This window comes from Pterocles gutturalis, unplaced genomic scaffold (genome assembly GCF_000699245.1).
Source record: "Pterocles gutturalis isolate BGI_N339 unplaced genomic scaffold, ASM69924v1 scaffold38344, whole genome shotgun sequence".
NCBI classification, from domain to species: domain Eukaryota; kingdom Metazoa; phylum Chordata; class Aves; order Pterocliformes; family Pteroclidae; genus Pterocles; species Pterocles gutturalis.
In genome coordinates this window covers 11,132-26,544 of record NW_010129504.1, presented here as the reverse complement: position 1 = coordinate 26,544, position 15,413 = coordinate 11,132, and the positions used below count along the sequence as shown (strand labels likewise).

The 15,413-nt window shown below is 37.8% G+C and overlaps 1 protein-coding gene across 1 annotated transcript in view; it reads right to left on the bottom strand.

Moving 5' to 3' along the window:
• The window catches only part of CCDC170 (coiled-coil domain containing 170), a 37,094-nt gene that overhangs the window by 11,234 nt on the left and 10,447 nt on the right, over positions 1-15,413 (bottom strand). Inside the window, exon 5 of the mRNA XM_010079959.1 lies at positions 6,007-6,324. Within this exon, the coding sequence (XP_010078261.1) occupies positions 6,007-6,324 (318 nt within the window). The remainder of the gene's footprint in view (positions 1-6,006; positions 6,325-15,413) is intronic.

Here is a 15,413-nt window from a genome sequence, read left to right as displayed (position 1 = left end):
CTCTCTCCTCTTCTTACTGTTATGTAATTATTTGGTTATGTAATTAATTAAGTTGCATTTGTATCTCTGTGTTCAGACACTCATCTCCAAGCAGTCTCTTCATTTTAAGCATCTGTTTGCCTTCTGTTAATAAAATGAACAATAAGCACATGAAACTCCCATTAATTTTAATGGCACAGGAAGGTTTCCAACTTAGCCTGCAATTAAATACGAACAATAGTTTGCACTCAATCTGCCTAAAAAACACTGAGAAATTACCGCTGCTTGTACAGTGGTAGAAAACACAATAAAACTTCAAGAACCCACACACACATTTTATGCTTTTCTGCATCACATATCACTCAGCAGAAAAAAAAAAAAGAAAACCAACAGCTTTCAGTGTCATGTGCCCACAGAGACAGACCGCTGCCGGAGAACCCAGAGCCCCTTGATCAGGCTGCAGAGTGGCTCTCAGCACAGCCCAGCCACCTGAGGTTTTTACAGGCTTCAGAGGTCCATAAACACAAGAGCGTGACGGATCACACCCCCGAAGGTGAGACCACAAAACCACCAAGTTGTCAGGTTATCTTCCAGAGCATCCTGGAGTAACCTTCATCCTTGGCTTAGAGACGACGAACAACTTGAGGATTTCCTAAAATAGAGTTGCACCCTTATTACCCACCCATGGCTGCATCCAGTGGTCTATGAAGGCTGCATTTTTGGTCCTGCAGTTCTGACCTCCACAATTTCCTGTGCTAATGACTTGTGCAGCTTGATCAGCCAGCCTGCAGAAAAACACTTCCTGCGTTTTGTTTTAATGTGGCTACCAGGTAATTTTAAATGAAGACCTTTTATTTCTTGTGTTACAAGAAGCTGCAAACACTCATTTCCAGAGGCAGCTGCTACCTTGGGGACAGGAGGGTTTGTTCCTGCTGCAACTAAATAATCCTCAGTAAAATCTTTCTGAAATTTATTTTTGTCTTGTGCTAAGAGGGCATGTGCAAGCACCAGGCCCAGCCTCACAGCACATCAGAACAGAAAGTGGGCTACAGCTATGCAGTCAGTAGGGCATTTCCCTCAAGAGCCCAAAAGTCAGAGACAGGCATGTGGTGGACTCAGGAGGAGTGCAAAAAAGCAGCGTGCAGAATGAAGTTACAAGGTCCTTCATGTCCCAGTGGCAATTTTTTTCTCCTCTTTTCCAACAACTAAAGGTTCTCATCTTCTCAGTATTATCTTAAGAATCAATAAGCTATACTCTTCTGGTTTGATAAGATTTTATCTTGAACTTTCACTGTTTTATATGTACCCATATATGCACATGTGGTTTGTTTGGTTTTTTTTAAGATCTCTACCAGCTGGAAAAGCATTAGAGCTGCCACATCTCTTATCGTGGTACTTACAATCTGTATTCTGCTTTGCTCCATTGCACTCACCATCCCAAGCAGAAAAGTTCTTGTCTGTTGAGTCTTTCCTTAAAAGGAAGCCTCTAGACACTCTCATGGCCCTCCCAGTAATTTCTGAAGGCCCTTTTTTTGGATTAAATTATCATAACTGCATGTTCTGCTCAGAATGTTGCAGCCATGGATTTGCACAGTGGCATAATTATGGTTTTAATTTTCTTCTCAACTGTTTTCCCTAATAATTTTTCATATTCTAGTTGGCTGGGGTTTTCTTGGTCAGCCCTAAGTCAGTATGTATACTACTCTGCTTTTATCAATATTTAATTTCCCAAATTATTTTCTACTCAATTCTTTTGTTTGGAAGGATGAAGTAGATAAATCCCTAAACTAAATATGCATTTATGACCTTGCCATAAAAATCAATAAGAAGCAAGAACTGTAGATTTTAATGGGAGCAGTAGTAAAGTCTAATCAATTTTGGCATTTAAGAATCTGTACATCAATATGCAATGACAAAAACTGATAAAATTAAGACAATGTACAGTCAGATCAGCTGTTGCTATCTCTACCTGTGAACCCTCCGGTATGTTGCAGATAATAAACAACAAAAACACGCAAGAGCTGTCCAAACATATTCAGATGATACACATCTTACTATAATTGATGAAAAGATCATTAGGACACTTTCAAAACAGTTTCTTAATCCTGCAATAGAACATCTATCACTGGACATTGCCAGAGTATATGCTGATTTTTTTCAAATGAAATTACAATTTTTGATAATGTTAATGCTAAGGGCTAGTGTACAGACTATGGCTAACTCAGACGCCCTTCAGATAGCAAAATCACTGCAATCAGGAGACAATCTTCAAGAGCATTTTAGATTTCACAGAAAATCTGACTACAGCAGTTTCACAGAAAATCTGACTATAGCAGTTGCAATGAACAATTTTCTCACAGGCCTTTTAAAACTTGAATTTTCACACCTTTGTTTGACAGGTATATGCACAGAGATAAGCCAGAAATAGCTGACTGGGCTTGGATGCAAAGGTGAACATTTTGCCAGTTCATCTAGTCTATCTGATCCTATATGAAAAACTCCCAGAGGAGCTGCAGTAATGATTTAAAAATGAAAAAACCAAAACCTGTTTAGAGAAGGCATCAAAACACTCAAACAGGGAGAGTCCTTTCTTCCATTTGCCTTTTCCTGATCCCACTAATCTAGTTTGAAAAGGCAAGTTGCTTGCAGCAATGTCTTGACAGAAATGAAACAATCTTTACTCAGGGAAAGGAAAGACCTAATCGTAATCCTTCTCCTGTTACACATTAGCACATTCATTAGCATATTTTTAACTTCCAGCAGCAAGGCATTCAGCTGCTGGATTCATGCCCAGCTATCCAGGCAATGCTGCTAGATTCCAGCCACAGAAGGGGCTGTTTGGAAACAAGCTACCTTGGGCACCAGAAACACTTACAGGAGAGATGGGGAGGCACTCTTTATCAGGGAGTGGAGTGATAGGACAAGGGGTAACAGTTTTAAGTTGAAAGAGGGTAGATTTAGATTAGATATTAGGAAGATATTTTTTAGTGTGGGGCTGGTTAGGCAGTGGCCCAGGTTGCCCAGAGAAGCTGTGGATGCCCCATCCCTGGAGGGGTTCAAGGCCAGGCTGGATGAGGCTTTGAGCAACCTGGGCTAGTGGGAGGTGTCCCTGCCCATGGCAGGGGGGATGGAACTCGATGATCTCTAAGGTCCCTTCCAACCCAAACCATTCTATGGTTCTAACACTGCAGGCTAATTCACCCTGCCAAGAAGTTTAATGACTCACTTTTGTGGGTCTTTTACTTAAGGCTGGACAGTTTACTGAAAGGTCTATAAGAGAACCTATCTGAAGACAACTAACCTTTTTCTTGATTGACTGATAGTAAAGCATACATATACTAACACTGACGTTACATCCAAATCCTAGAAAGAAACCCACTCAGAGATGCAATAGGAATCTGATCAACACACATATACCAACATGTATATTCCTTACAAATGGAACATTAGAAAATTCTTTTTTAATTCTGATTTGCAGAAAGTAAAGCAGTTCTCTGTAAAACAACTTTTTGATGACGAAGTCTATGTTCTATTAGAATCACATTCATAGGTGCATAATATTTGCATTTTAGCTTAGTTATTTCAAAGTCCCTAATCTTAATGTAGAAACTCTTCTGAGAACAGATGCCAGTACTGCTTTAGTAGCATAGCTCACATTAGGGCAAAGCAAATAAATTTTTCCAAATGAGTCATAGTGATAAAACCTTAAAGTTTCATCACTTAACATATTTAGCGAATACTAAAATCCACAAAAACTTCATCATCCAGCTACAATGACCAAATTCACCAAGCAATACTAAATTTAAAGCTAATATTTGTGGTTCAGGAAACCTAGCCACACATTTTTTTAGAAAGGACTAGCATTTTGGGGGAGTGTTTGAGGAGTACAGCAGGCAATTGCTGTATTTGCTAGCAGAGGCAGCATGCTGTATTAGACATACCTAACACAGCTCCTTTACTACATAAAAATAAACCAACAAAAGCTGGCAACTGTAAGACCAGCATCTTCATTCCATAGCACAGGTTTAGGCAGCGGCAGATTGCATCTGATGCCTGCTCTGTCTCAGTAGTAAAGGCTTCCTTTTAGCACATGTATTTAATTTTGATAGCAATAATACTGAAAAACAAATCTCTCCATCTTCAGACACCCACCCCACCACCCAGAAAAAAAGTGTGAGTTATTTTACATTACAAGAGTCAACAGGTCTTTGGAGGGGTGGGTGGGGAGAGAGGTTAGAACATAGCACCTGAATAATTAATTTTAACACTGTTACGGAAAACTATCTGTTTTCATGAACATCAGTTTCTTTACCTCTAAAATAAGAATAATCACAGCTGTTGAGAAAAAACAGTTGATTATTGTATATTTTACAGTAGTTCTCTGTTACAGAACATGACTTCTCCATGCAATGCTTGGAGAACCAGTCACATTCCTCTCACACAGCTGGAAAAGTTTGTATCTGCAACAAAATAAAGACCAAGTTTGAATCCTCCCCAATACTACCAGTCTACAGGATGATCAAATGGGCAGCCCAGCATGTCAAGCTAATATTAAGGAATAAATTCAGGAACAATAAGACCTGAAATAAGTAGCACAGACTATGCGTGTATTGTAGTATATCCACAAAGAGACTACCAGCTGCTCAACATAGTAGGCAAAGGGACTTAGCTGTGACTGAATCTTACAAAAGGAGCAGGTCACCTGAAAGCATTCCCAGGAGCAAAATCCTTTTACTCAATATCTAACAGTCAACTCAAGTTTCCCTTTCTCAGCAGTTCTCAAAATAATCAACATCTCAACGGTGTACTGTATGTCAAAACACCAAAGAGTACAAACACACATGCACATAAAATTCTCATTAGACTTCAATTTGAAAGCAGTTTGCTTATGGAAACAATACTCCATGACATATAGCAAAGCTGTAAAGAGCTTCTGTATCAAAAAGTTGCTGCCACACTTCCACTTCAGAGGATCACTTTCAAATGTTAATCATTTTAATGAAGTCTGTTTTCACTGAAATTTGGCATACTGACTCTCAAACTAAGGTACGGGGGAGATGTTTTTGTATTTTTTATCTAGATATTTAAACCAAAATGCACAGGGATATTTCAAAGAGGTATTTCCAGTCTTGTAAAGAATACAAATACATTAGCTAACATAAAAAACTATCACATCAGCAGGACATGCTAGAATCTTAAAACATGGCAAGGACACAGAAGTTGTTTCTCAGTAGCTCAGTGAAAACAGCTTTTGATTTAGTGTGTGACTTTTAATAATAGTCCTTGCTGACAAAACTAATATATGCCCAGGTAAGCAAGCAAAAAACTTCAGTGCAGTGTTGGAATACTGACGCTCATAAGACTGTATTCTGACTCACCTTCCTCCCAAGATGTCCCTTCTCTACCTGTACATGCAAACACAACTTTGCAAACACTACCGGCCCAAACACCTTGATCCAGAGCATTTGGAATACCCAGCCGCCTTCCTACAGCCTTTCTCCTGGATGGTGAACAGTTATGGTTTCCACAATGTTTAACTGCAAGTGTAAAAGTACTTTTTTCATTTTAGGTGCAGGTTTTGAGGATCGGAGGGAAAGAAGTTGCCTGGGGCAACTCATCAATTGTGTCTGCTTTGAGATACAGATCAGTCCTTGAAGTCACTCTTGTAGTGTCCTGGTTTCAGCAGCTTGTTCACATGTTCCACTAAATCATAGCAACCACACAACCACTTTTGATGTCCACTAAGTGGCACTGAAACCAAATTTCAATGTCTTAACTGAAAGATCATTCAATGTCTTTTCTTGTTAACAGCATCTATTATTAATTTAATTTCTGATCTCTTTCTACTTAATAAAACATAGATGCTTTTCATTTAGTATCTCAAATCAATAAACAACAAAATTAAAGGTTTCTGTAATTTCAAAACCTAAGCAGAAGGAACCAGCACTCTAACAGATGAATAAAATGAAAATTGATTCAAAGAGAATAAATACACACATTGGGTGTGTTCAGTAGTTGATGACTTACTATTTCTTTACTCTCCTCTTTGCAATTTATTTCTTGGATTCTCTCCAAAATAGCCTTCTCTGAAGGTTTAACTATTGCAGATCCACTGCTGAGTAGGGTAGCAATTTGCTCTTTAAAAGTCAGTAAAGAGCTCTGAGCAGTCCTGGCCTCTTCTCTGCTGCTCCTCAAGCTTCCATCCAGCTCACTGGAAGATTCCTTCAGATTGTGTAGTTCCTGCTTTGAAGATTCCAAAGCTTTCTGGGTAGCAGCCAGTTTATCTTGGAGGTTTCTGATCTTCATCTCCAAACTCTGTCTCCCTACTATAGCGCTGTCAAGATCCTAAAATAAATGAAAGATTGAACCAGGCTTTTAAAATTTTTTATAACTCCTCAACACACAAAGCAGGGAATAACTCAGAAGCAGGTACCACAGGTAGAGAAATTAGGACCCATATTTCTCATATGGGCTCAACGTCAGGGTTTCATAGGAGAACTCCCACTGAAACTGATGAAAGCACAAAGCCTGTTGTAATCATACTACAGACTAACCTCTTGCAGTGGCCTGCAAGAAGTAATACATGAATAAAGATTTCAGGTAAACAAAAATTTATTGTAAAACTTGCTATATTATTTTTTTCACTCAGATAATATGACTTAGAAAACAAACATTGATTAAGATGTAACACAAATAAAGCCAAAGTACTACACCTCGGAGGGAATAGAATAGAATAGAATAGAACAGAATAGAGTATTTCAGTTGGGAGGAACCTACAACAGTCATCTAGTTCAACTGCCTGACCGATTCAGGGCTGACCAAAAAAATACACACAAACTCTTTGAATACAGTGTTAAGAGCAGAATTAGAGGTGATCTCCGAGCTCAGTTTATCTGAATGTGACAAAAATTCCTGAGATTATTTATATACAGAAATGGGGAGTGAGAGGCCAAACAAAAAAATTATGACATTAAGACAGCATAAAAGAAGGTGCAAGTGCTCAATTTTGAATTTCACCTCAAAGAAGAAATTTCACCTCAAAAACTTGCAAAAAGGGAATTATTCTGAGCTATGTCATCTTCAGAAGAAAGCAAAATCCCTATTGCCATAAGATCAAATTTGCCTGAGCGATCAAAAGAAGTCAGTGAAGATCTATGTCCTTCCACGGAGCCTACAACTGCCCCCATCTGCTGCTAGCTGGGCTGTTGGTGTGCAGAAGCATGACTGGGGAAGGACTAATGCAGTGAAAGTTCTGTCTAGTATCCTTGTACCTTTTTTTTTTTTTTTAAAGAAGCCAGTCTCTGGCAGTTCAGAAGTAATACACTCAAAGATAATGTTGTCTTCGATCACAGAGACAGGGTACTGTAAGGTAAGGCTACCTCATGGATAGCCCATAGGATTTACTGCTCAGGGACACCCTCAGATCTTTGGCATTCTGTCATGGTTCTCATTCAGCCTCTGACACCCATGATCCTTTCCTTCTAAGCCCAGAGCTTTTAAAAGTTATTTTTCCTTTACCTCCTGATGAATCAAGACTCAGTTTGGAAAGAAGAAAAAACAGCCCATACGTAGATATTACTTGTATATCAAATATTGACCCAACAGGGCAGAGCAGACAGACAGAACTGTGCATCCTGACCCGTGATGCAAAAGCAAATGATGATAGAAAAATGAAAGAAAAATAACCCATCTATCATAAAGAAAAAATAATCTCTCTCATTCAATCAGCTTGTGAACCTCTTTGTTTTCCCCACAAGATCAAGTTAGGAGAGCTTACACATTCATATACAAGAATAACATTTGCAGTGAACCCAACTAAAAGTATAGCAAAGACTAAGTCTTCATTCCTCAGGATATTATCTGAGTGATGGGTACAAATGGGAAAGAATATTAGTTCACACAAGAGACAAAATCATGCCAGAGGATGGCATATTTATGGAGAGTGAGTGAATTTCTCTGGAAGTTTCAGTAGTTTGGTAGAGGCTCAGTGAGTGGATTGATATGAACTAAGATTGTGTACATTGGCGTTAAAGAATTGTTCCCAGAGCAGCTGTGAGTATGGTGAACACTCAGGGGTCTCTCAGCGTCTATGTGTGCTTGCTGTGTAGCATAGTAAGTAATTTGTATTAGTGGAACACATGTCAATCAAGTAGTAAATCTGGGATTTATGTAGATCAGCAGTGAGGATGGACAAAAAAAAAAAAAAGGATTTTGGGAGGCACCCTTGGAAATAAGATATAAACATACGATACTAAAAATACTAAAATTTTAAATAGCTTCAAAAAGGCATACATGTGAACACATAAATGAAAACAAACCAAAACAAACCCTGTCATTTAGGAAATTATTTGTTACTACCCCTTTCTAAAGTAATTGTAGAACTCTCTTGGAAACAAATGTTGGCATGATTCCTTGCCATTTTCTATTTTATTCTAAACAAGTCCTATTAATAGAGAATTCCCACCTGTGCTCAGAATTACATTATGGTAATTACAGCAAAGAATAGAGTGGTTTATTTCAATTATAGTTTTCAGCAGCATGTATTTTTCCTTTCAGAAACACAGTGCAAAAGTAGTTTGCCAGTACCAGGGAGCTTACCTAATTACAATCTTGTTTCAAATTGTGAACATCTGCAAACACAGTCAAATCAAAAGATCAAGGTATAAAATAAAGAACTGCAAGCCTGTTGATGCCCAAACTTTAAAGCAAAGCAAAAAAACACAAGCAATTTACAGAATAAAAAGCCATAAAACTCAAGACATTAAAATTCTGAACAATCCTCCTTGAAACCTCCCTTGAATGGAGAACATTTACACTGGCTAGCTTCAGCAAGATCAGCCTGAACGTTGAACAGTATCCAGAAATTTAGGGACTGCAACATATTAAGGTGGTATCCCAACTAGAAGCAAACCCCTAAGGCCCTAAGTGATCAGTGCAGGCAGATAAAACAATCTCTACCCCTAGAAGACTGAAAGAATGAAACTGCAACAGCTCGTGTTTTCTCTTTGGCTCCTCAACGTTTATGACTAATGTCCCATGGCTCTGAATTACATGAAGGTTTTGGTATGCAGCATGTAGGGTCAAAAAAGCTGTCCAACACTGACACACAACAAATTTTGAATACAGGAATAATTACAGAAATTGATGTTCAAAGAAAGCAGAATTGGGCGTTAGGTGGATTTACCCAGGGTAGCCCATGTCAGTGACTCGTTGTCAGACACAAGAGGTGTGGTAGACTAGAGAAGACACAAGAGTACCCAGACCATTGCACAAGGCACTGGCAAGGCCCCCGTCGTGAGAAATCATATGTTCAATATTAGGTCAGCTGCATTCACAGAGAATGCGTTCAAGCTGTAACAGCTGGGGAAAATTACTTCTGTCTTTTAAGCAGAGAAAGAGACTCTTTATAAGGAATGGCTAAAAGAGCTGCATTTAACACTGCAAAACAAAGTGAGGGATATGTGATCACACTGAAGAGGTAGACAAACGAAAGAGACAAAACAAGAAGGGATAAGATCTTTTAAGTAACAATACATGTTAATATGTATCCTCACTATTGATCTCAATATCTAAATGCATTTTTTTTAAAGCTGTGATAACTCTTCCTTAATATACTGCATCCTTCCATATGTCTCAGGATTTCAACTACCACGTCCTATACACATATAAGGTCTGTTGGTCTGCCATTTCATCTGTTAATCATTTTTCTAAAAGTGAATACTAGTCAAATTAGTCACTATTTCTGAGGCAGTTTCAAGTGTCAGATTGCACACTATAACTAATAATTAATCTATTTCAACTTTGAATTTTTTCAGAACATCTGAGTGAACACTACCTGCTCTGAAACAGTTCTGGTGTTCAAACTCAGTTTCCCAAAGCTTTGAATTATCTACTCTAGTTCTCCCTTCCTAAAGGAAAAAGAAAACAAAACAAAAGACAAACAAAACCAAAACCCACCACACAACGAAACACCAAACAAACAAAACAACCAACCAAACCAACCAACCAAAACAAACAACAGCACAACTGAAGCAGATTCAGAGAAAATACAACAGGTCTACATCCCAATAGAGCTGTAGCATTTTATGATGGTTGTAAGTAAACACAAATTTGATTGCTCATTTATCTAATTGTAAACACAAAATTTAAAACCTTTACTTTTATCTAACCTAATAGATTAAAACAGGCTGTGAAAATTGTTTTTCTCAAATTATTTTACATGTATGACACTACAGAAATTTGCCACACTATTAAAAAAGCCAGTACTGTGGCTTTGCAGATGAGGTTTTAATAATACTGATTTTTATCTCCAGCACCAGCTTTCATCTTAACTTATAAAGAAAAAAAATAGCAAGGAAGGCACAAAAATTCTCTTTTTGTACTGAAATTTTTGGCCCTAGGAATGGCTTTGTTCAATTTTTAAACTGCTGAGCAAATTTATTTACATGAATTTTTAAAACCTATAGGCTTCCAGTACCAAAAACTATCCAACCATACTTTCTTATTCATTTACCCATTGGAATCAAGCCCAAGTGCTTGCAAGATTGACAACTTTTAGTTTCAGCAGCTCTGCAAAGGTCTTCCCACAAAACATCTGCAGACGAGAGGATGTCATGAAGGTTTCCTTTTCCACTGAGCCAGTGAAGAGCTGTGAAGCTTTAATTAACAATCTTTCAGGAACAAACAGCATTCATTTCTGTCTTTCACTGCTCCTACATATGGAGTAGCTCCTAGAACAATTTCTCACTGGAAGGGAAACTGAATCATCATTTGCTGCTCAGGTTACAATGTCAAGGTTTCCCCATAGACTGCATGTAGACCACAGCCGCCTACTCACACAATCTGTATTACCCAGCTGCCCTGTGGACAAACTACATGAACATATTCCTCCTGAACCCCACTAATTATCTCAGCCATGGCTAAAGCCACAGACAGCTGCACCAAAGATGTTAGAGGAACTAATTTCTCTCCTGATTCAATATAAACTATTGTAAAGTTTTTCATAGAAGAGGTTATCAACTAGCTAAGCCTCTACAGCTCTTCCTTAATTAGTTATGCAACAAAATTACAAAAAAATTTAAGTTCTGTTATTAAAATATATATCACCATGATTGTGCACACTGCATGCCATTTTTAGAAATGTCAAACAATGTTATTATTTTCACAGAAACACTATATGAGAGACTACTCTTCTGAAAGCTGTTTTCATACTTGATATCAGCTTTGCATCCTACCTATTCTAGGGGAAATCCCAAGCCCGCTTAAACTGGTGACAAAAGTTTCACTGACTTCTGTGGAGTCAATATTCCAGTTTTTTTATAGGACAAAAGACACTTTTATAACAGTGAGGTTGTTATGCTTACTGTAAAGACACTGATCTTTTTCTCATATTTAAAAATAATTAGAACTTCAAAATACTGTAAATTAAATCCAGAATTTATGGAAATATGAAGCCAGAGATTTGCTAGAGCAAAACCAAAAAATTTAGCGATAAATGAAGTGCAAGTTTTTCACTTCCAATTAGATAAAGAGAAATACAACACTGTAAGAAGGTGGATACACACTTGAAAGCTCAGGCTCTGCCTGAAGAGTTCAGACCTTTAACAGCAACACGCATGCAGAGACAGTGTCCAGAGCCTTACCTGGGCATTGGCAATATAGCTGTCTCACACACAGAACTGGAGGAATTACTGATCAGTTTTGTTAAAAATTCACTAATAATGACAGGGCTATTTTCTAAAGGGCTTTCATGAGATTTCACGTGAAACATTCATACCGTATCATGCAGTAGCAGCAGCAGCTGTTAACACAGAGAAGCAAGCTTTGAATCAGGAAGGCCCAGTCTGATGGAAGCTCAGAGGACATATGGCCGAAAGTATTTCTGCACGCTTGCCCACACACAAGCTGCTGGCCACTCTCACAGCTTAGATAACAGCTATTTGGCCTGACATAGCAGATTCCTACATAATTGCTGTCCTTCACCAGCACCTATCACTTTACAACGCCTGCCACAACCACAAGTCCAGCTCCTCCGTTTTATTTCTTGGAGCAGCCATGTGTTAACCAACGCCCTTGTTACCCTTCCAGAGGAAATTTGGGCTTTCAGCTGTTTTGAAGAGCAGAGTATTTACACTAAATAATTTGAGAGGGTTTGTAGACCAGACAAGGATATTTGAACTTAAATCATTGTTAGTTATACTGGCACCTCAATCAGCACCAGAGTTTCAACATACTAAGTCGACTATACAGACATATAAAAAAAATCCCACGTTACATTAACAGTAGCAATAAAGTATAAAAGAGAATGCAGGTGTCTTCCAGATTAATTCTTACACCAGACACATCTTCAGTTACCACTGTTCTACCACAAGGACTCTAAACTAGCTTGCTCTTATCTGCTGTCTTCTCTGATGATTCAATCTGGAAATATTTGTGATGCCTGCTGAAACCCGTCCCTGATACATATTTTCTCAATGAGAAAACAAAAAAAAAATATCCAAGTTCTGACTGAGAAACTCATTACTTTATTTATCTATTGGGACCAAAAAAAAAACCCTAAAATCATTTGGTTGCATCTCCTACAATCAAAGTTTTGGGGTATATTCAAAATGTAGGCATATTTCTCATGTTTATTTCCTTAAATAATAAGTTTATATTTTAATCAACTATGTTTTCATACAATCAATTTATTAGGATAAATTTATATTGACTAGATGCTACTTAGATAAATTTTATTGATTAATAACATAATTTAATACAAGTCAGTATTGAATACTGAGGAGCACTTTCATGGTTAATTTTACATCACTAGTACATGCACACGTATTTGTGTTAGTTAAAACTGCTTGATTATATTTCAAATATGTTCTTTAAAGCCATTGCATGGTGCACATCTTTGCAAAACAGATGTTTAAATTAACACTTCAAAGGGAAAAACAAATATTTCCAGTCTGAATCATCAGTGAGGATGTGAAACAGAACAAGCCAGTTTACTAGTTCTTGTGGTTCATCAATGGCAATGCTGTAGGAAAGGTAATTCATTGGGAAGAAGAATATGTGCATCTTCTTCTGTACCTTAAATAAACACCATATAGGAATTTATTAAATTCCTAAATACTAGAAAGAAACTTGGTTAGAGCAAATTAGACATTTTATAAAGACCTACAGATATTTTCAAAGAATGTCATAACTCTGTAATTATTATTACCATAACAATAATCATTGTCTGGGCAAACACAAAGAAAGAACAGGTATTCTGATTCCCAGTCTAGAAATCCGGGCAGCACTTGAAAGTTATTTTCCATCAAATGAAAATTGGATATCCAGCGCTGCCAGAATAAAACTATGCACAATATTTTCAGAATTCCAGTGCAAGGTTTTACAATATTCAGTCAGAAATGTGAGAAGTTCAAAATTCTAAAAGAAAAGCAATATATTACAAGCTTGATGGCTTGCTATATTTACTTATATTAGTTTCAAAATTATATTGGTTCTGTTGTTTGCTGTTTGATATTGTGACGCAGTGAGGCTAAGAGAGGAATAGATAAAATTATCATTCACTTTCTAATGCTGCTGAAATGAAAACCAGCTACCTGCAACAAATACTCAAGTATCAAATATATTAAAGAACATTCTGAATTCCTCTCACATATTAACCCCACAATCTGCTAAAATATTGCTTGAACATAACCAACCTGCCTTTCATTTTCTTCATCAAGAATTTCAGAATCTACAGTCTAATTGATCATTTGATAGTTGCCTCCTGCTGGGACACAAAGAAAGACACCTGGTCAAGAGGAGGAGTTCAGAGAAATATCAAGGAGCAGAAATGAAGAACTACCTAGCAAGAAAAACAGGCAATGATTCAGAGGCAGCAGGGAACAGTGCCATGGCTGACGCTTGCTGGAGAAGACTGGCAGAACAGTGACAGCCTCTATACACTTAGGAAGAGTTCTGAGAGAAAACCGGAGGAAATGGGCCACCATCTCAATCTGTAACACAGCAGATGGCCAATATGTTTGGCCCTGCAAGCTTCAGGCAAACACAGGCAAGAGCTATTTGTACTCAAGCTTGTGCTGGGTAAACTCTGCTACAAGCAATTCCATTAATTAGAGCTCACTAAACAGACCAGGAACTCACTGCCAACGTGCATGAGTGTCTTCTGGCACAGGACCAGTATGGATTTATGCTTTTTACCTTCACAGGGAAACACATTACATGTGCAACTCTGTTCATGTGCTTATTTAAGCCGCATGGCAAAGCATATGACAAAGTCAAACCAACTTTATACCACTGATGCCCTTCCTGTAGCCTAATAAGACACCCATCAGGAGAACAGAGGATGCCATGCATCCTCCTTTAGATATGTGGATTTAAAGCATTTTGGGGGTTTTTACTTTTTTTTTTTTCAATACTGAATTTCTTAATGTGCTTTTGTGAACACAAAATCTTCTCAACAGATTTACTCAGTAACTGCAAATTTAAGTAGCTAAACTGAAACAGCACTGGAGGAATCTGCAGGCTCTAGATAAGCCCTGATGGCACACACTTCGTGTGGAAGGCAACACTAATAATTTTGCAAGACATTTCTGTAAAATGGGTTAAATAAATTATGTATTTGGCAAATGCACAATAATGATAGGAGAATACTTCTCATACAACTAGTTCAACTTTGGAAATGTTTTGGCAGTCAGATCAAACTTGCGAAACAAGTCACAAATGACGCCCTGATCTTGGTTTAAAACATCTCCTGATTCTGGCTTACTTAGTGAGCAACCTACACTCTGCCCTTACTCACACTTCTGCGTTTGAAGTGAAGTATGAGAACAAAATGTTCTCAAAAAGGACCTGTTGAAGTTTTTGGTACAGGTTCTCTCTCAGTCTCATTTGAGTCTTAGGAAAATTTACACAGCTTGGTAGGAAGTATTTTCAGCAGTAAGTAAAATTTATGACCCTTATGGTACTCAACATTTATCTTCCCTACAACAAATTCTTTCTTCTCCAGAGCACTCTGTCAGCTATTTCTCATCTCCCAAGTACTTTGCTTACAACCAAATCAGAACACTTTATCCTTTAAAGTGTATGGTGGCAGTCTTCTGTTCAGGAAAGAAGTAGTGCCAGGGGGGTGGGGAAAATGTTTATTACATTTCAAAACTTACTTGCCACAAGGTTGCCTTTATGTTAAAAATTTCTGCAAACTCAGGTTTTAGTAAACTGCTCCCTTTCCACAGCTATTGCAAAAAAGTAATAAGGAAAACTGCAGAAGAAGCTCGCTTTGTTCGTCCATCCTTTACTATGTACAAAAACTCCTAACGGAGTTCTCCTGGAGCAATTAAAGCCTTAAATCACATACTTTTCCTTTCCAAATCATACCTATATGAATTTAGTAAATACTTGACTTACAACTTAACTTACATTTCTCATTTCAGCACCAT